The following is a 22306-nucleotide window of genomic DNA, read 5'->3' as shown; positions in this document are numbered from 1 at the left end:
AAATTATTCAGAAGTTTCCCCTTCTTTGCCCCATGTATCCCAGTGTGCCAGTAGGAACAAACCAACCCTGTCCAATTTCCTGGACTCTTCCTAATACGGGTGTCAATTAGTGGAAGAGTGCTACTGTGGCCGCAGCTTTGCAGCCTGCGAACCAGGCTGCCGCGGGCGGCACAATGCATTAGCCCACGATGAGCTGTCAAAAAGGATTATTTCAGCTACGCCAGTTAGCGAAGGGGGTGCTCTACTGCACTAAACCAGAGGAGGAGAGAAAGAGAGGGGGTGGGGGGAGCGGGAGAGAGACACAGAGAGAGAGACAGAGAGAGAGAGAGAGAGAGAAATAGGCTACCCAGAGAGAGGGAGAAAGAGTGAGAAGAAGAGAAGTGGCCATTTAAACACCACACAATAAATTGGATTTTTCTGGAAGAGCACCGTGCGATGTTGGAACACTCGTCGGATCTAGCCCTGGTGCAGAGCTTGTATGTTAACAGCATGCGCTGTCCCCCCTCTGCCTCCTCCGCTGGTGTCCCCGTCAGGAATGAGGACCTAGGATCTCTGAGGTACGTCCGTAGGGTTGGTTGGATGTTGGATTGGCCCCGAGTTCATTCAGAAGGAATCCGATCTAAACTGACTGGCTCTTGTTGTAGTTGTGGTTGTAGTTGGAGCTATAGTCAGTGATTGTAATGCTTCTTTGTTCCTGTGGTGGTGGATAATGGCTATTGTTATAGGATGGATTCATTGTTTGCCGTATTCTTTCCCATTCCATGGTGGGTTAGGGTAGATTTATGATGTGAATGTTTTTCACTGAAAGAAAAAGAGACACAATGTAACTTGTGATCTGGGGGAAAATCTCCCCTCCTGCCCAAAAATCCATCTTTAAGAAACAGACAGACCTGATCAGGACGCACCTATTAGTCCTATTGATTGAAGTTGTCATCAAATCAACTGTGTAAAAAAAAACATTATCTGATTTAAAAACCAAAGAATTGTGTATTCAATACTAATGTATTAACAGCATCTAAATTAAAGGACGTCCCTTCTGAAGGTCAACGGTCACCCAGAAATTAAAATAAATGGAAGAAAAATAAATGGGTCGAAGACAAAAATAGGTGCGACTCTCGTTCACAGTTAAAAACTGAAGAAATGGGGCTCTGTCAGTCAGGCTGTCGGTGACGCAAACAGAATTCCACCTCCTGAAAATGACAGAGGCCACTGGAAAGTACAGGGCATAGTTTCTGAGAACAAGTTCATCCATCCTGTCTCTAACGCCTCTAGTCAAAATCAGCATAAGCTCTGAGCTATCTTCTGCAAGGCACAGGACAATTTACATTAGCCAATAAGGAATTTGCATAAGCCAGTACCACAAACCTAAACTCAAACTACTCTGATAAGGTTTGTGTTAACCAACGTTACAGCCAGGCTACGACGCTGTGCATTTCTTTTCAGATTAGATTACAAAATTGAGTCATACTCATATCCTCTCCTTCTCCATTTTGAGAGCGCCAGCTTCAGTTGTTTGCCATTCTGCAAATGTTTTCAGAGCTAAGACAAAGTATGTCAGTCATGCAGGCAGGCAGGCAGTCATGCAGGCAGTAAGTTTATGGCGACATATACAAACAGACGTGACATAACCCATTTGGGTCACTCTGTGCAGTTGGCCTATTTTTACTTGACCCGCTCCACCATTGGTTTAGAAGAGGTGCAAATCAAATGCTGGATGAATTGATTCGTAGGGGCTAGGAATAGTCCGGATCGTCCCACATTACAGAGGGATACATTAGAAAAGATGTAAACAAGGAATGCATGGTATGTGTAGGGATTACAATAGGATTATCATAGTAATCATCTGATGGATTAAACATGGGAGGCTAGCACTGAGAGAGGCGGCAACATACTTCCATTGCAACAATAAAACAGTATTTATTTTAATATCTCTGCACAATATGTTCCCTTTATGCCCACAGTAGGCTGCCCAGCAGATCTCCCATGCCAGACTTGACTATATTTAGTACATTTTAGTCATTTAGCAGACACTCTTATCCAGAACGACTTACAGGAGCAATTAGAGTTCAGTGCCTTGCTCAAGGGCACATCAACAGATTTTTTTACCTAGTCGGCTCAGGGATTCGAAGCAGTGACCTTTTGGTTACTGGCTCAACTCTCTTAACCGCTGCAATATTCAGACTAACTCGTCGGATTCCACGAGACTACTGTTGAAATTCTTTTCTTAATGAGATTTTTGGAGATCTAATATTATTACTCACAATTATCTGTGTCCAGTATGAAGGAATTTAGAGCTAGTTACACGAGCCTATGCTAACTAGTGTTAGCGCGATGACTGGAAGTCTATGGGTTTCTGCATATAGATACCCATAGACTTCCAGTCATTGTGCTAACGCTAGTTAGCATTGGCTTGCGAAGCTACCTCTAACTTCCTTCATACTGCACACAGAGACATAAAATGGTATCCACGAGTTCATCTGACTCTGGGGAAGTAGATAAATGACCTCATTACCAAAATCCCAAAGTATCCCTTTAAGGAAGTCTCGAGGTTTTGCTAACCTGAGTTAGAATAACTCATGATAAGCTGCAAACCATACTATTTACCAAGAGAGTTATCTATATTTTTCACAGCTGTCTATTTACCACCACAAACCGATGCTGACACTAAGACCGCACTCAACAAGTTGTAAAGGGCCACAAGCAAACAAGAAAATGCACATCCAGAGGTGACGCTCCAAGTGGCAAGTGATTTTTTGCAGAGAAACTGAAATCGGTCTTACCTCATTTTTACCAGCATGTCACCTGTGCAACTAGAGGCGAAAAACCTCTAGATCACATTTAAATCACGTTCAATATGGAAGTTGTCCAATGAAGCAGATGCTAAGCTACAAGACTGTTTTGCTAGCACAGACTGGAATATGTTCAGAGATTCATCAGATAACATTGAGGAGTTTACCACATCAGTCACCGGCTTCATTAATAAGTACATCGACGATGTTGTCCCCACAGTGACCATATGTACATATCCCAAACAGAAGCCATGGTTTACAGGCAACTAAAAGCTGCGCTAAAGGCTTGACCTGCCGCTTTCAAGGAACGGAACACTAATCCGGATGCTTATAAGAAATCCCTCTACGACCTCCGATGAGCCAACCAACAGTCAAAACGCCAATACAGGACTAAGATTGAATCCTACTACGCCGGCTCTGACGCTCGGCGGATGTGGTAGGGCTTGCAAACTATCACAGATTACAAAGGGAAACACAGCCGTGAGCTGCCCAATGAAGCGAGCCTACCAGACGAGCTAAATTCCTTCTATGCACGCTTCGAGGCAAGCAACACGGAACCATTCATAAGAGTACCAGCTGTTCTGGGCAACAATGTAAACATTCACAAGGCCGCGGGGCAAGATGGATTACCAGGACATGCGCTGACCAGCTGGCAAGTGTCTTCACTGACATTTTCAACTTCTCCCTGACCCAGTCTGTAATACCTACATGTTTCAAGCAGACCACCATAGTCCTTGTGCCCAAGAACGCCAAGGTAACCTGTCTAAAAGACTATCGAGCTGTAGCACGCACATCTGTAGCCATAAAGTGCTTTGAAAGGCTGGTTATGGCTCACATCAACACCATCATCCTGCACACACTGGACCAACTTGAGCTCGCATACCCCCCTAACAGATCCACAGATCTCTATTGCACTCCACACTGCCGTCTCCCACCTGGACAAGAGGAACACCTATGTGAGAATGTTGTTCATTGACTACAGCTCAGCATTCAATATCATAGTGCCCTCCAAGCTCATCACTAAGCTCAGGACCCTGGGACTGACCACCTCCCTCTGCAGCTGGATCCTCTACTTCCTGATGGGCTGCCCCCAGGTGGTGAGGGTAGGCAACAACACATCTTCCACGCTGATCCTCAACACGGGGGGGGGCCTCAGGGGGCACGACAACAACTCTTTCCCCTCAGAAGGCTGAAAATATTCAGCATGGGCCCTCAGATTCTCAAAATGTTCTACAGCTGCGCCATTAAGTACATCTTGACTGGCTGCATCACCGCTTAGTATGGAAATTGTTTGACATCCAACAGCAAGGTGCTACAGAGGGTAGTGCGTATGGTCCAGTACATCACCGGGGCAAAGCTCCGTGCTATCCAGGACCTCTATACCAGAAGCTGTCAGAGGAAGGCACAAAAACTTTTCAAAGATTCCAGACACCGAAGTCATAGACTATTCCCTCTGCTACCGCACGGCAAGTGGTACAGATGCACCAAGTCTGGAACCAACAGGACCCTGAACAGCTTCTACCCCCAAGCCATATGACTGCTAAATAGTTAGTCTAGGTAGCTATTGGTTAACTATTTAACTATCTGCATTGACCCTTTTTGCACTAACTAACGCTGCTGCTACTGTTTATAATCCATCCGGTTGCCTAGTCACTTAATTCCTACCTTTATGTACATACAGTATTTAACTCAATTGCCTCAGGCTACCAGTACTGAGTCGATGTGCAGGGGTACAAGGTAATTGGGTACATAGCCAAGTTATCGTTACTCATTGTGTATTTATTCCTCGTGTTATAATTTTTCTATAACATCTCCCTTTTTTCTCTCTGTATTGTTGGGAAGGGCCCGTAAGTAAGCATTTCACTGTTAGTTTACACATGTTGTTTATGAAGCATGTGACAAATACAATTTGATTAGATGTATTTGATAATGGTCGATAGGCTGTGTATGTGCCTGCCTGAATGTAACGTACAGTATATGGTACAATAGGTCACATGGTCATATGTACAGTTGAAGTCGGAAGTTTACATACACTTAGGTTGGAGTCATTAAAACTCGTTTTTCAACCACTCCACAAATTTCTTGTCAACAAACTATAGTTTTGGCAAGTCGGTTAGGACATCTACTTCGTGCATGACACAAGTAATTTTCCAACAATTGTTTACAGACAGATTATTTCACTTATAATTCACTGTATCACAATTCCAGTGGGTCAGAAGTTTACATACACTTAGTTGACTGTGCCTTTAAACAGCTTGGAAAATTTCAGAAAATGATGTCATTGCTTTTGAAACTTCTGATAGGCTAATTGACACCATTTGAGTAAATTGGAGGTGCAGCTGTGGATGTATTTCAAGGCCTACCTTCAAAACTCAGTGCATGTTTGCTTGACATCATGAAAATCTAAAGAAATCAGCCAAGACCTCAGAAAAAAATTGTAGACCTCCACAAGTCTGGTTAATCTTTGGGAGCCATTTCCAAACACCTTAAAGTACCACGTTCATCTGTACAAGCAATAGTACGCAAGTATAAACACCATGGGACCACACAGCCGTCATACCGCTCAGGAAGGAGACGCGTACTGTTTCTTAGAGATTAACGTACTTCGGTTTGAAAAGTGCAAATCAATCCCAGAACAACAGCAAAGGACCTTGTGAAGATGCTGGAGGAAACAGGTACAAAATTATCTATATCCACAGTAAAATGAGTCCAATATCGACATAACCTGAAAGGCCGCTCAGGAAGGAAGAAGCCACTGCTCCAAAACCACCATAAAAAAGCCAGACTACGGTTTGCAACTGCACATGGGGACAGAGTTTGTACTTTTTGGAGAAATGTCCTCTGGTCTGATGAAACAAAAATAGAACTGTTTGGCCATAATGACCATTGTTATGTTTGGAGGAAAAAGTGGGATGCTTGCAAGCTGAAGAACACCATCCCAATCGTGAAGCACGGGGGTGGCAACATCATGTTGGGGGGGTGCTTTGCTGCAGGACAGACTGGTGCACTTCACAAAATAGATGGCATCATGAGAAAGGAAAATGATGTGGATGTATTGAAGCAACATCTCAAGACATCAGTCACAAAGTTAAAGCTTGGTCGCAAATGGGTCTTCCAATTGGACAATGACCCCAAGCATACTTCCAAAGTTGTGGCAAAATGGCTTAAGGACAACAAAGTCATGGTATTGGAGTGGCCATCACAAAGCCCTGACCTCAACCCTATAGAAGATTTGTGGGCCGAACTGAAAAAGCATGTGAGAGCAAGGAGGCCTACAAACCTGACTAAGTTACCAGCTCTATCAGGAGGAATGGGCCAAAATTCACCCAACTTATTGTGGGAAGCTTGTGGAAGGCTACCTGAAACGTTTGACCCAAGTTAAACAATTTAAAGGCAATGCTACCAAATACTAATTGAGTGTATGTAAACTTCTGACCCACTGGGAATGTGATGGGAGAAATAAAAGCTGAAATAAATCATTCTCTCTACTATTATTTTGACATTTCACATTATTAAAATAAAGTGGTGATCCTAACTGACCTAAGACAGGGGATTTTAACTAGGATGAAATGTCAGGAATTGTGACAAACTGAGTTTAAATGTATTTGGCTAAGGTGTATGTAAACTTTCGACTTCAACTGTATGTAGGCGATGCATAGCAAAGCTCTTTTAAACTCTGCATTAACATAAACACAAACTGCAGTGTAGTCTGCCTTGAAAATTGCTATGGATACAGAATTAACTGGGGTTTCATAAATGGGATATTCCTTAACAGTGCGACTGAGTCACTCCCAATATTATTTTAGGGGGAATGTGAAGCTGCTGCGAACGCTATAATGAACAATTCCTGTCCAGTTGATGAGGCTACCAAACTCTCTCTGCTCCGGGTTGTATTCATTAGGCCACAACATACCAAAACATTTTGCAACAGCAAACCAAAACGAGTGTTTCTTATTAGGCAAGTTCAGGTAGCCCCTCCCGCCATCTGTGATTCAGTACATTTTCTTCCATTTGGTGCCTAATGAATACACCCCTGCTCTGCACTGTTCTGCTCTGGTACAACCAGTACTTGACAACCATGGTTTCAGCCCCCCTCGGAGTGGGTTTCATATAGGAAGACCTCGCCTGGCAAGTCCAGTTCAACAAAGAAAGACAGGCTCCTCCCCCCCAGGAAAACACCAGCAAAATCACAAAAGGGGAACATGAACTGTGACCTCTATAGAAGCAAAGTGTACATCCTAAATGGCACCATATTGCCTATGTAGTGCACTACTTTTGACCAGACCCATAGACCCTATTCCCTATGTAGGGCACTTCTTTTGACCGGGGCCCATAGACCATATTCCCTATGTAGTGCACTACTTTGACCAGGGCCCCTACTTTGTAGGGAATAGGGTGCCATTTGGGATGTAGTCAAAGACTCAGGATGCCCAGGATTTTTACAATTTTAATGATCTTAATCACTTGGTTTTCTTCCTGGCCTATACTCACAAAGAGTCTCAGAATAGAAATGCAGCGCTGATCAGTTTTGCCTTTCATATCATAATGAATATGATTTTTGGACAGGGGGGGACCTGATCCTAGATCAGCACTTCTACTCTGAATACTGGCCCAGATACTAATAGGAAAGGACTGGACTCGGAGTCGAGTGGCTCAACCTAAAATCTGGAGCAATTCATTCGAATTATTGGCGAGAGGATTATAAAATGAGAATTTCCTATAGCTACTTGATTGGTTCAGTAATAGCGAAGTGCTTGGGCTAAGGACTCCTCAGGGAATGGGTTTGCCATATAGCCTATACTTTCTAACCTCTCTCACAAATGGTATTGTGTCTGTAGTCAAGGTTCAAGGAAGGGGTTTGGGTTGCTATATACTTTTCCTTTCTCTGATAATATTGTACCTCTGTTACAAAATGTAAATTGCTTTCTGCTATCATCTGTCTTGGGTCTGTACTAGTCTAGCCAGTGAATGTGGGGGTCTTCATGTCCTTGGATCAACACCTGCCATATTTCCCAAACACATAATTTAGGTCAGATGGAGAGCCATGGTTGGTTGGTGTGAGTGAAGACACTTGTGTAGCCTAATTTAAATAGACTGACAAAAAATAGTCAAACACGTTGTGGATTCTGTGAAAGTGTAAACCAAGATGACTGGACTAGCCTAGCCTACATTATTTTTACATACTTGACATGGAGTGGAAGTAGCCACGCCTCTCCAGCTATCCATTTCTGCAGTCGCTTTGACAGTGAGGGGATTCGATTAACCTGGTCCGGGTAAGCGTGTTTTGCACCGGGTGAAAATTGATTGCATTCGTTTTGGAACTGGGCTGCCTCCATTTCAAAGTCCCCTTAAAACAAAAGGGAAGTAAATAAGCATGTGGAGTAATGCGTAGGATTATGTGTGTTCATATGCAAAAGTGATTACTTTTAATAAAAACGGTTTGTCTGGATTCCCAATGAAAACTAGTTAGACAATTCTATCATATTTTATGGTAAAGAGATGTATGTTTCTGATATTGTTCGATTTGAAAGGGCGCTCCTCGATCGCCGTTTTTGCCCGTTCACGTCATGGTCCACAGAACGGGGCCCCGCGGTTCAACATAATCAAATCCGCCCAGTTGCGCGCTTGTAGTTTATTTCAACGGGGGATTGCAGAAGAAATTAGCTGGGGATTGCAGAATACGAATGTCAACCGACTGATGATTAGTATTCGCATGCTGCTGCTCTGAGTAGAAGGCTAGAAGAAGCCCCCCTCCCTGCACCTGTCCCGCTGCGTTTTGTGGTCGCGCAGAGTTGAATCTCGAAGCGATTTCACTCACTTTCATTGTTGACTACAGCGTGGAGGGTTCTGGTTGTAGCTCGTGAAAATGACTTCGACATACAGTGGTCTGGATTTTCATCCGGATAGGATGGTAGAAAGCCGGTTGATGATGAGCTCGGAAGATACAACGTAAGTAACTGTTTATTAGATTCTAATAACCGACGTTTTAAATATTTCGTGTTGCATTATTTACCTATAATAAACTAACCTCCACAAAGTGCATTCAACGCACTGTTAATTTTACGAGAATTCACCGACATGTCTGAGTAACATAACAAGTGAAATGGGTAGCTAGCTAGCTAGCTAGCTGGGAAAAAAATGTTTACTTCTTGGCTAAGGAAATGCTAGTGAAGTGACATGTGCTTCCGGAGTTAAACATGTTCCAGGCATTATCGGACTAGGTAGTCGTCATTCTAAAGTGTTTTTAACATAGCCAGTTAGAAAGAATTGCTTGTGTGTTTCGGTGTCGTTACTGTGAGAGCGCGAGAAAAACCAGCACACGCGGCAGCCGCCCTTTTGATTTTTTTTTCATGCCGCTTGCTTGAGCGGATAGAGAGGAACAGAGGGCAGCAACGGAGTCTTCTGTTCAGTAACAGGTAGGCCATGATAGAAAATAGCTCAAAACAAACACGAAATTCTACCCTATTGCAACGATTTTGATATCAAGTCGATGTATTACATAATTCACTATAATGTAACGTTATTATTTATTTTTCACGAGACAGTAAATGCATTTATACTCGATGTTTCACGAGGGGCAGGCAACTAACTACGTTTCTTTTGTAGCGAGTAGCGACCGTAGTTCCCCGTTAGCAATCGATTTCCCGTAATGGAGGTTCATGTTGGGTGCCTTGCGGAACACACGTGGTACATTATTGAGCAATTTTAATGGACATCTTGTGACTGCCGAAATAGATTGTTAGCAAAGGAAGCCAGTCAACAGTACACATACATGTTGTTTTAGAAATGCCCGGAGGCTAATTGGGCTTACCATGACTGGATTTCAACTCTCAGCCATATAAAGGGTATACAGCACAAGGCTGTGCGTTGCTCAGGGAGAGTACACGCTGAAACCCCCCTCCCCTAGTTAGCTCTAGAAATGGGCTTGGCCCTGTAACGTTCATGAAACATAACATATTTAGCTACATAGCTAGCTACATACTTAAACATGTTTACAGCAGCCCCCTTAGCCCGATATTGATTATTAAATGGGCCGATAAATGGATTTGCAGTAAAACATGGTGAATGACAAATAGTCTGTGATTTCCTGCTAGACGAGAACACACTGGAAGCAATAAGCGAGAGAGGGAATCCATTTTTTTATTGTTGTATCTACTACAAATAGGTTTGTCATAATCCTCATGGGAACTCTTTCGACCTGTAACCTGTCCAGCGCACATCTGTTGTTGTATGATGGATTTCTGAAGGATGTTACTGTCATCCCTGCCAATCACTCACTAGGTCAACATCATACAGCAGGTATGCTGTAGTAACTACGTGCATTTGAAATACACACACACAGACACAGGGGAAAAAAGGTGACCTAAACAAGAAATGATTAAGTGAGGTCAAAGATCATCATGGTTGTCATGGTTATCTGGCACTTGCATGATTGTGGCTCTAAAGGCTAGCAGAACAGTGGTCTGGGACTATAGAAATGAAAGGAATCTCATTTTTTGGCTTTGGACCCACACACAGGTGATGCAATCTCAACCCAACTCATCTGTGTTCTGTGATTTGATTGAGCCTCTGATAAAGGACAGTGATATGGTGAATATCTGGGCTTAAGTGTGATCCTTTGGCAGCGAACACTGACATGGGAAGTATCACAAATGGTGCCATTTTCCCTATATAGTGCACAACTTTTTACACTATGGGTCCTGGTCCAAAAGTAGTGCACTATATAGGGAATAGGGTGGCATTTGGGACACAGTGTGTTATCTGGGCTAAGCTACATTTGATGGTGCTGTGATCCCATTGTTGTGGACTCTGACCGATTTTTTTTTAAATACATTTTTTTTAAGAAAAAAAAATTGACTGCTATGAAAAGTATACGTAAACTCTCTAGGTAAATAGTATGGTCTACAGCTTGTCATGAGGTATTAACCTCTACTTCCTCACAAACCCGGATCCGGGAGCATCCCCATCAGTAAAAAAAGCTGACTAGCATAGCCTAGCATATCGTCACAAGTAAATAGTAGCATCTAAATATCATTAAATCACAAGTCCAAGACACCAGATGAAGGATACACATCTTGTGAATCCAGCCATTTCTGATTTTTAAAATGTTTTACAGGGAAGGACACTATGTAAATCTATTAGCTAACCACGTTAGCAAAAGACACCACTTTTTTTACTCCACCATTTTTTTCCTGCATAGGTTGCTATCACAATTTCGACCAAATAAAGATATAAATAGCCACTAACCAAGAAACAACTTAATCACATGACAGTCTGATAACATATTTATTGTATAGCATATGTTTTGTTAGAAAAATGTGCATATTTCAGGTATAAATCATAGTTTACCATTGCAGCCACCATCACAACTCTCACCAAAGCATCTAGAATAACTACAGAGACCAATGTAAATTACCTAAATACTCATCATAAATCATTTATGAAAAATACACAGCGTACAGCAAATGAAAGACAAAGATCTTGTGAATCCAGCCAATATTTCAGATTTTTTAAGTGTTTTACAGCGAAAACACAATATAGCATTATATTAGCTTACTACAATAGCCAACCACACAACAGCATTGATTCAAGCCAACAATAGCGATAAAGAATAAACCAGCAAAAGATATTAATTTTATCACTAACCTTCTCAAACTTCTTCAGATGACAGTCCTATAACATCATATTACACAATACATGTAGAGTTTGTTCGAAAATGTGCATATTTAGCGGCACAAATCGTGGTTATACAATGAGAATAGTAGCCAAGCTGCCAAAAATATGTCGGGAGAAATCTTGGGAGAGGCACCTAATATAATCAGTAACTAATCCTAAACTTGACTAAAAAATACAGGTTGGACAGCAAATGAAAGATACATTAGTTCTTAATGCAATCGGCGTGTTAGATTTTTTAAAAATTAACGTTACTACGACATACAGCGTGCGTTAAAGCTAGACCGCACCGAAATTAATGGCGGAATATGAGTTTAACATTTTTCAACAGAACAACGAATTAACATCATAAATAGTTCTTACTTTTTGATGAGCTCCCATCAGAATCTTGGGCAAGTTGTCCTTTTTCCAAAAGAATCGTTGCTCGGTTGTAGATTGTCGCCTTCAACGTTGGAATTAGCAGTAAACATTAGCCATGTGGGCCAGACGTGCCCAACTCCCTAGAACGCAGCACAAATAAATACCCGAAAATCGCAATATACTGATATAAACTGATATAACTCGGTTTAAAATAACAACATTATGATGTCTTTAACACCTATATCGAATAAAATCAGAGCCGGATATATCTAAGGGCTATAACGGGAGCTTTCTAGAACGCCATCCTGAGGTCTGTCTTGCGTCATGGCGAAGGGAAGAAAGAGAGGACCCCACGTTGCCAGCCCATTTATAAGGCCTCAGATCTGCCTAGCAACTCCATTTCAATTCTCACTATTTGCTGACATCCAGGGGAAGGCGTATGCAGTGCATATCAACCAATAGAAGACATGCAAATTAATAAACCGACCTCAGAACACTCTGCAGATTTCAGATTTCTCACTTCCTCATAGGAAAATTGCTCCAACTCGAGTTCTGTTTTACGCACAGATATAATTCAAACGGTTTTAGAAACTAGAGTTTTCTATCCAATAGTAATAATAATATGCATATTGTACGTGCAAGAATTGAGTACGAGGCAGTTTAATTTGGGAACGAAATTATTACAAAGTGCAAACAGCACCCCCTATTGAGAAAATGTTACTTTCTTTACTTTAGATTTGTCTATTGCTAGATATTACTGCACTTTTGGAGCTAGAAACGCAAGCATTTTGCTGCACCCACAATAACATTTGCTAAACGTGTATGTGACAAATCAAATTTCATTTTTATGTAGGGCTCACTCCATTTAGTCGACTCACCGATTTTGTTGGGTCAATGTTTTGACGCGTCTTGATTGACGCCTGTTTGTGGCCTAATCCATTGTAAATGCCGCTTGGATGGCACAACGGTATCACCTCACCAGTAAGTAGTACATTTACCGTTAATTCCCATAATTTTGAATCTAGAATTTGTTTACTGTAATTTCTGTTAATGCATTCATAGTATTTGTCTTTAACAGTTTTTGTTGTCTTAGTGGACACTTTGTTTGCGGAGCACACAACCTAGGCTACACTTGTTCTATTTACGAGTTGTCGATTTATTGTGTTTGGAGCATTCCTGTCAATGTTGAGTAAGGATGTTGGCCTGATTATGCATAGAAGTGGGCCTAGGCTAGCTGGCCTGCATGCAAATGTTGGCTTATGAATGTGCCCATTTGTGGTTCTGATAGTATTGCTGATTGTCTTAACTCACCACCTCTAATGAGCTGTGTAGCTTCTCAAACTAAATGTTTTATTCACCTGAAATGGCAAGTAAACCAAGTCTGTTTTTACGTCCTTTGAAAATACTTCCTCAATGTAGCCTATTTGAAAAGATCATTCCAGCCCTCTCCTTTTCGATAACCACTTGGTGTGAAGAAGACAAAAAAGAAGTCAAATGCTGATTCAGTTGAAACTTCCCAAAATATGCCTAGGAGGACATTTTATATATATATATATATATATATATATTGCAAGTTTGTTAGTGCAAGCTTCTGGCTGGATGAAGTTGATTGTTGATACAATGTTTGCAGATAAGCCATGAGTAGCCAATGTGATGAATTTATCAGGATATTTTCCAGCTGCAGTGCTTTTATTGGTTGGCTTTATGTAGGCATTTTTTTTTTACATGTTTGGTGATGGCAAAAGAAGTTACTTTTAGATTTGTATAATTTTAATTTAGATGAAGCTAATAACTGGCATGCAGGTTGGTTAAAAACAGTGACACAAATTGGCACTCCAAATGGAAAGGGTTGCGGACCCCTGGTGTATCCTATTACCGGCAACTTCGCGAGCGTAATGGCAGAATCTGCGAAAGCCAGCAGCAGCGGGAGGAGATTCGGGAACAGTTTTTTCCTACTTGTTGGGCTATCTTGATCTCTAGCTCCCTCTTGAGTTATTTGTCTTAATTATTTAATCACCGTGTGCTTAGTGTCAGACAAGCCCAGTAGCCTACAAATAGTTGATATCTTTAAAACATAGGATGTGTCCTAATAGTGGAAAAATACACATTGTAAAATTTCTACCTGTAGATTGGTCAAAAGAACACACGACTCTTGGTCAACAAAGATTTGTTTTCTTCCGGGTACTGGCCTAGGTTCCAGCCAACAAAATCCGACTGTTCTCTCTGTTACCACACGGCAAGCAGTACCTATTAAACAAGTCTGGAACCAACAGAACCTGAACCGCTTCTTATGGCAACTGCTTGGCATCCAACAAAAATATAAACTTAACAATTCCAAAGATATTACTGAGGAACAGTTCATATAAGGAAATTGGTCAATTTGAAATTAATTGAGCCATAATCTATGGATTTTACGACCGGGCAGGGTTACAGCCATGGGTGAGCCTGGGAGGGCGTAGGCCCACCCACTGGGGTCCAGGCCCAGCCAATCAGAATGTGTTTTTCTCCACCAAGGGGCATTTTTACAGACAGAAATACTCCTCAGCACTCCCCCTCCCCTCAGACAATCCTGCATGTGAAGAAGCCGGATGTAGAGGTCCTGGGTTGGCGTGGACACATGGACTGGGGTTGTGAGGCCAATTGGAGTCTAAAACGACGTAGATGGCTTATGATTGAAAAATTAACATAAAATTCCCTTCAGTCAAATGCCAATTGCACGCTCCCGCAATTTGAAACATCGGTGGCATTTTGTTTTGACAAAACTGCACATTTTAGTGGACTTTTATCGTTCCCTGCACAAGGTGCACCTGTGTAATGACCATGCTGTTTAATCAGCTTCTTGATATGCCACACCTGTCAGGTGGATGGATTATCTTGGCAAAGGAGAAATGCTTACTAACAGATTTGTTCACAAAATTTGAGAGAAATACGCTTTTTGTGTGCATATGAAAAATGTCTATTTTATTTCAGTTCATGAAACATGGTCCCAACACTTTACATGTTGCATTTATATTTTTGTCGGGTGTAGTTAGCCCAGGTAGGTGTTTGGTTATCTATCTGCACTTACCCTTTTTTTGCACTAACTGTTTTGACTTGTCACTTGTTTATCTATCCTGTTGCCTTTTTAGTCAATTACCTCGTACCCCTGCACATCTACTCGGTACTGGTACCCTGCGTACCAAGTTTGGACACCTACTAATTCAATTATGTAGTAACCAAAAACGTGTTGAGCAAAATATATTTGAGATTCTTCAAAGTAGCCACCCACACTTTGCCTTGATGACAGCTTTGCACACTCTTGGCATTCTCTCAATCAGCTTCATGAGGTAGTCACCTGGAATGCATTTAAATTAATTTGTGGAATGTCTTTCTTTAATGCGTTTGAGCCAATCAGTTATGTTGTAAAAGGTAGGGGTGGAATACAGAATAGAGCCCTATTTGGTAAAGGACAAAGTTAATTTTATGGCAAGAACCGTTCAAAATAAGCGAAGAGCAACGGCAGTCCTTTCCTGTGGCGCTAATGAACATATTATACTCTGCAGCAGAGGTAACGCTGGGTCTTCCATTCCTGTTGCGGTCCTCACGAGAGCCAGTTTCATCATAGCGCTTGATGGTTTTTGCGACTGCACTTGAAGAACCTTTCAAAGTTCTTGACATTTTCCGTGTTGACTGACCTTCATGTCTTAAAGTAATGATGGACTGTCGTTTCTCTTTGCTTACTTGAGCTGTTCTTGCCATAATATGGACTTGGTATTTTACCAAATAGGGCATTTTTGGATGCTGATTTACATTGCATTCCACGAGGAAACTGCGTGGCAGGCTGACCACCTGTTACGCGTGCAGCAAGGAGCCAAGGTAAGTTGCTAGCTAGCATCAAACTTATCTTACAAAAAAACAATTAATCTTCACAATCACTAGTTAACTACACATGGTTGATTTAATATTACTAGGTTAACTAGCTTGTCCTGCTTTGCATATAATCAATGCGGTGCCTGTTAATTTAACCTTTTCTCAATAGGGGGTGCTGTTGGCACTTTGTAATAATTTCGTTCCCAAATTAAACTGCCTCGTACTCAATTCTTGCTCGTACAATATGCATATTATTATTGCTATTGGATAGAAAACACTCTAGTTTCTAAAACCGTTTGAATTATATCTGTGAGTAAAACCGAACTCGAGTTGGAGCAATTTTCCTATGAGGATGTGAGTGCTGAAATCTGCAGGCTGTTCTGAGGTCCCTTTATTAATTTGCCTGTCTTCTATTGGTTGAGATGCACTGCATACGCCTTCCCCTGGATGTCAGCGAATAGTGAGAATTGAAATGGTGTTGCTAGGCAGATCTGAGAGCTTATAAATGGGCTGGCAACGTGGGGTCCTTCCTTTCTTCTCTTCGCCATTACGCAAAAAGGACCTCTGGATGTCGTTCTAGAAAGCTCCCGTTATAGCCCTTAGATATATCCGGCTCTGTTTTTATGCGATATAGGTGTTAAAGACACAATGTTGTTATTTTAAACCGAGTTATATCAGTATATTGCGATTTTCGGATATTTATTAGTGCTGCGTTATAGTGAGTTGGACACGTCTTTGCCACATGGCTAATGTTTACTGCTAATTCCAACGTTGAAGACTACATTCTACAACCGAGCAACGATTCTTTTGGACAAAGGACAACTTGCCCAAGATTCTGATGGGAGCTCATCAAAAAGTAAGAACTATTTATGATCTTAATTTGTTGTTCTGTTGGAAAATGTTAAACTCATATTCCGCCATTAATCTCGGTGCAGTCTCGCTTTAACGCATGCTGAATGTCGTAGTAACGTTAATTAAAAAAATCTAACACAGCGATTGCATTAACATTGAATTACAGCCTACTTTGCCAAACGGGTGTTGTTTTAACAAAAGCACGTTCACGAAAAAAGCATAACCGTTGCACGAATGTACTTAACCATAAACAAACAATGCCTTTAAAATCAATACACAAAGTATATATTTTTAAACCTGCATATTTAGTTAAAAGAAATTCATGTTAGCAGGCAATATTATTTAAGGAAATTGTCACTTCTCTTGCGTTCATTGCACACGGAGTCAGGGTATATGCAGCAGTTTGGGCCGCCTGGCTCGTTGCGAACTAATTTGCCAGAATTTTACAATTATGACAACATTGAAGGTTGTGCAATGTAACAGCAATATTTAGACTTATGGTTGCCACCCATTTGATTAAAATACAGAACGGTTCTGTATTTCACTGAAAGAAGAAACATTTTGTTTTCAAGGTAGTTTCCCGATTTGACCATATTAATGGCCAAAGGCTTGTATTTCTGTGTTTATTATAATTAAGTCTATGTTTTGATAGAGCAGTCTGACTGAGCGGTGGTAGGCAGCAGCAGGCTCGTATGCATTCATTCAAACAGCACTTTACTGCGTTGCCAGCAGCTCTTATCAATGCTTGAAGCACAGCTCTGTTTATGACATCAAGCATATCAACTCCAGAGATTAGGCTGGTAATACTAAAGTGCCTATTAGAACATCCAATAGTCAAAGGTATATGAAATACAAATGGTATAGAGAGAAATAATCGCAGCGTCATAATTCCTATAATAACTACAACCTAAAATTTCTTAGCTGGGAGTATTGAACCACCAGCTTTCATATGTTCACATGTTCTGAGCAAGTAACTTAAACGTTAGCTTTTTTACATGGCACATATTGAGCTTTTACTTTCTTCTCCAACACTGTTTTTGCATTATTTCAACCAAATTGAGCATGTTTCATTATTTATTTGAGACTAAATAGATTGTATTTATGTATTATATTAAGTTAAGTGTTCATTCAGTATTGTAATTGTCATTATTCCAAACTTTATATAATCAGTATCTGTTTTTTTTGGGTCCTCCAATCGGTATCGCCGTTGAAAAATCATAATCGGTCGACCTCTAATTCCAGGTGACTACCTCATGAAGCTGGTTGACAGAATGCCTAGTGTGTTCATAGCTGTCAATGCAAAGGGTGGCTACTCTGAAGAATCTCAAATATAAAATGTATTTTGATTTGTTTAACAATTGGTTACGATATGTTTGTGTTATTTTATAGTTTTGGTGTCTTCACTATTACTCTACAACGTAGAAATAAAGAAACCCTTGAATGAGTAGGTGGCAACTTTTGACTGGTACTGTATATAGCCACATTATCTTTACTCATTGTATTTATTACTTTATTTCTCTATTTTCTTTCTCTCTCCATTGTTGGGAAGGGCCTGTACGTAAGCATTTTACTCTTAGTCTACACCTGTTTACAAAGCACGTGACACATTTTTTTTCGAGCTGGCTGTCTGTTGATCTTGTCAGTGTGGCCTCTTGGCACGGAGTCCTGGGGCTGACAGTGGTGGCCAGCTGTTCTCATAGTGTGTGTGTTCAAGAGGGAGAAAGGGGAGCCGTGCAAACAGATGTTGACGGCTGAGAGGACTCCATTCTGGCTTGTCACCTGTTCTGCTGCTACTGCTGTGATGTTGGATATGCACCCTGTATCGAGGTTAAATCATAAAAAAGTTGTCTGCTCTGGTCCAAAACCAGTTTGGCTGAAGATATAGGCCTAGATAAAACAGTGTATGCTGTGGCCTACATTGACTTCAAACCGCTCTCCCGAGTTTTGTATGCTTAATTTTAAATTTTTGGTGGGAAAAATATTGCGTCAGTGGTGTCCTGGCCCTAGCTGGTGCTCTATAGAGCATGGGGACAGGAAATAGAGCCTACTTTCACATTACATGCCCCGTGTTAGATTTGGAAATGGAAAACATTGAGAAAGGAATGTGTCTTGGATTCGACCAGTGCCAAGGTAAATCGAAAAAATCCAGTTTGTATGGAAGTTGGAACATCCCCTATGGCACACACAAGTGGCACATTATAATATAGGAAGCTAAGCCTTGCTAATAAAATCTTGAAGATTGCGATGGCATGCACTTGATCTACCAGGTGACCATAGACTCAGCACATAGGATGAGTTAGCACTGTCTGTTGTCAAAGTTGAGTGGAATCGGCTGCCAGGCCAGTTGTTTATGATTGGGAGTACACAATGGAAAATGTTTTCCAGTGGAAAGTGAAAATAAGAATTTCTTATTGGACAAGCCCAGGTAGTCCTTGTCCCTTCCTGTTTGTCTTTTTTATTTTTTATTTAACAGCTCTTATTTAACAGCTAACTATAGCTACTGAAACCGATTTATGTTGTTTTGCTATGTTTTTGGGGAAGAACATTGTGTGCATCCATGAGCTAGCTAGCTTTTTAAAATGAACAGCACTGTAGGTGCGCGAAACAACTTTACCAGCATCATAGCATACGTATTGATGAATCGTTGTGACATGAAATACGAGTGACGGTGTAATGATTACTTTAAAAATGAATGAACGTGTTAAATTATTTGACGTGCAGTCATATTCAGGTCCTGATTGGTCAACACGCTTATTTGACACATCAGTGTTATTTGGGATATTTTTTGACCCGCAAAGACCCAAATGCCGTGCCATAGAAATCCTGGTTGAGAATGAAACGACTGAACAAATGAACAACGAAACAGCACAGCAAGTAAGTGAAAGAAATAGGTTTTGATTATGTTTTACTGGTAATGGGGACATGCGTAAATGGCAACAAAGTAACTTTTTGGTGTGTGTGTGACATTTATTTAACTAGGCAAGTCAGTTAAGAATATTCTTATTTACAATGACGGCCCGGACGATGCTGGGCCAGTTGTGTGCCGCCCTATGGGACTCCCAGGAACGGCCCTAATGTGATGCAGCCTGGATTCGAACCAGGGACTCTGACACCTCTTACACTGAGATGCAGTGCCTTAGACCGCTGTGTGTGTGAACTATTTAACTGTACTAGAATGCTTAAAAGGCAGCTAAAATTAAGTGTCGGTATAGTTTTTTCCCGGTGTGCATAAAAACAGTGAAAAAAAAACGGCATAGAAATAACTGGCCCTGAGTAGGGTTCTTTTTCCTTTTTTAATCATGCTATTAAGGGGCAGTATTAAACCGCCGTTTAATCTTGTCTTAACTTCTTCTGGCTGCAAGCCCGACGTCGGTACACTTATGACAACAGCCAGCTCAAGTGCAGGGCGCAAAATTCAAAATATATATATTTTTAAAATATTTAACTTTCACACATTAACAAGTCCAATACAGCAAATGAAAGGTACACATCTTGTGAATCCAGCCAACATGTCCGATTTTTAAAATGTTTTACAGCGAAAACAGCACGTATATTTATGTTAGCTCACCACCAAATACAAAAAAAGGACAGACATTTTTCACAGCACAGGTAGCATGCACAAAGCCAACCTAACTAACCAAGAACCAACCAAACTAACCAACAAACAACTTCATCAGATGACAGTCTTATAACATGTTATACAATAAATCTACGTTTTGTTCGAAAAATGTGCATATTTCAGGTATAAATCATAGTTTACATTGCAGCTACAATCAGAAATTGCACCAAAAGCAGCCATAATAATTAGACACCAACGTCAAATACCTAATTACTCATCATAAAACATTTCTGAAAAATACATAGTGTACAGCAAATGAAAGACAGGCATCTTGTGATTCCAGCCAATATTTCCGATTTATTAAGTGTTATACAGTGAAAACACAATATAGCGTTATATTAGCTTACCACAATAGCCAGAAACACAAGCCATTTCCCAGTAGCAAAGGTTAGCGATCGTAACAAACCAGTAAAAGATATATAATTTTGGACTAACCTTGATATTCTTCATCAGATGACAGTCCTATAACATCAGGTTATACATACACTTATGTTTTGTTTGAAAATGTGCATATTTAGAGCTGAAATCAGTGGTTATACATTGTGCTATCGTAGCTACTTTTTCCACAACGTCCGGATATTTTTCTGACACTTTTTCTGACACACATATTCTGACCAAATAGCTATTCATAAACATAACTAAAAAATACATGTTGTAAAGGAAATGATAGATCCATTAGTTCTTAATGAAATCGCCGTGTTAGAATTCTAAAAATAACTTCATTACGACATCCAGCTTCGGTATAGCTAGAGTACCCAAAAGCTGGGTGCCGACGACTAGTTCACATGTACGACAGATATATGAAATAGCATCATAAAATGTTTCTTACTTTTGCTGATCTTCCATCAGAATGTTGGACAAGGGGTCCTTTGTCGGGAACAATCGTTGTTTGGATTTAGAACGGCCTCTTTCCCTCTCGATTTAGCAAGCACACTAGCCAAGTGGCACGAATCTCTCCATCGTCAACAAACTCAGAGAACGGAACACGGCAAAACTCCCGAAAAAAAAAAATCAATAATCTGATTAAACTATATTGAAAAAACATACTTTACGATGATATGGTCACATGTATCAAATAAAATCAAAGCCGGAGATATTAGTCGTCCATAACGGCAGCTTATCAGAAGGCAAATCCAGGTTCCTTCTCGCGCCTTCCTGAAAACAGGAAATGGGTGACACGTCATTCCAAGAGCTTGTATTCCACTTCAGACCAAGATAAACACTAAATTTCTTCTCTCACCCCTTCTTGACATCCAGGGGAAGGTGTATGAAGTGTATGTATACTAATACGTATCATTCCCATTTATAGGCAGGAACTAGAACAGAGCCTCGATTTCAGACTTTCCACTTCCTGGTCAGGAAGTTTGTGCCAAATGAGTTCTGTTTTACGCACAGATATAATTCAAACGGTTTTAGAAACTAGAGAGTGTTTTCTATCCAATAATAATATGCATATTGTACGAGCAAGAATTGAGTACGAGGTCGTTTGAAATGGGCAACTTTTATCTGGCTACTCAATACTGCCCCTGCAGCCCAAACAGGTTAACAGCTACAGTAGTATCTTATTTAACTTTTTATATTGAGTGCTTTTCTAAGCACCAGACTAGGAGCCCCTGTTTTCCCTGGGTCTACCTTCAGTGTATTTGGGTCTCTAATATGCTGCTAGTTTTTCCCCCTGAGGACCCATCGCTGCTAGCCTGCATCCCATAATTCAGTTTGGATCTAGGCTCCGACCCCGCTGTTGCTGCTCCTACCAACAAGCTTCTCTTGGCTTGATGCTGGATTTTGTAGGCTAGCACAGCTGGATGACGTGTGACCAGACCACAGTTGATTTGGATCATCCTCAGCCAGATTCCTATTAAATTCTAGAGCATTCATTCACACCTGCTTTACTTTGAATCCTTATTCTCGAGACATTTTGAGTGTCCATTAAAAAAAAAAAATTCATGCATCCATTCACACCCTGACTCACCTCTAATTTGCATCCCCTTCCTCTGGCCTTAATCACAGTCACCTGGGGACACTCGCTTATTCATTTCATTCCATTCATTCTTTAATTTCAATCCATAACCACTGTCACCAGGGACGCTCCATGAGATTTAAGAAGCTAATGGTGTAGGTCTCGTCGTCAGGTCCTGGCTGCTTGTTGTTTAACATGGGGCTC

General features: G+C 40.9%; 1 protein-coding gene across 11 annotated transcripts in view; it reads left to right on the top strand.

The window, feature by feature from the left end:
• The first annotated feature begins 262 nt into the window (after positions 1–262).
• Positions 263–22306, top strand: part of LOC129862002 (CUGBP Elav-like family member 2) — a 58717-nt gene continuing 36673 nt past the window's right edge. For 3 of the 11 annotated variants that reach the window (XR_008760701.1, XR_008760700.1, XM_055933272.1), the window contains exon 1: positions 263–557. Coding sequence is in view for 1 of the 11 variants with exons in the window: in XM_055933272.1 (XP_055789247.1) it covers positions 436–557 (122 nt within the window). In the remaining 10 variants the exon portion in view is untranslated. Of the gene's footprint in view, positions 558–8430; positions 8739–8991; positions 9206–22306 lie in introns of those variants that run through there. The other 8 variants (XR_008760697.1, XR_008760696.1, XR_008760698.1 and 5 more) reach the window with 7 other exon arrangements.

The sequence above is a fragment of the Salvelinus fontinalis genome, chromosome 9 (assembly GCF_029448725.1).
Source record: "Salvelinus fontinalis isolate EN_2023a chromosome 9, ASM2944872v1, whole genome shotgun sequence".
NCBI lineage: Eukaryota > Metazoa > Chordata > Actinopteri > Salmoniformes > Salmonidae > Salvelinus > Salvelinus fontinalis.
This window is presented reverse-complemented; position numbering and strand designations above follow the sequence as displayed.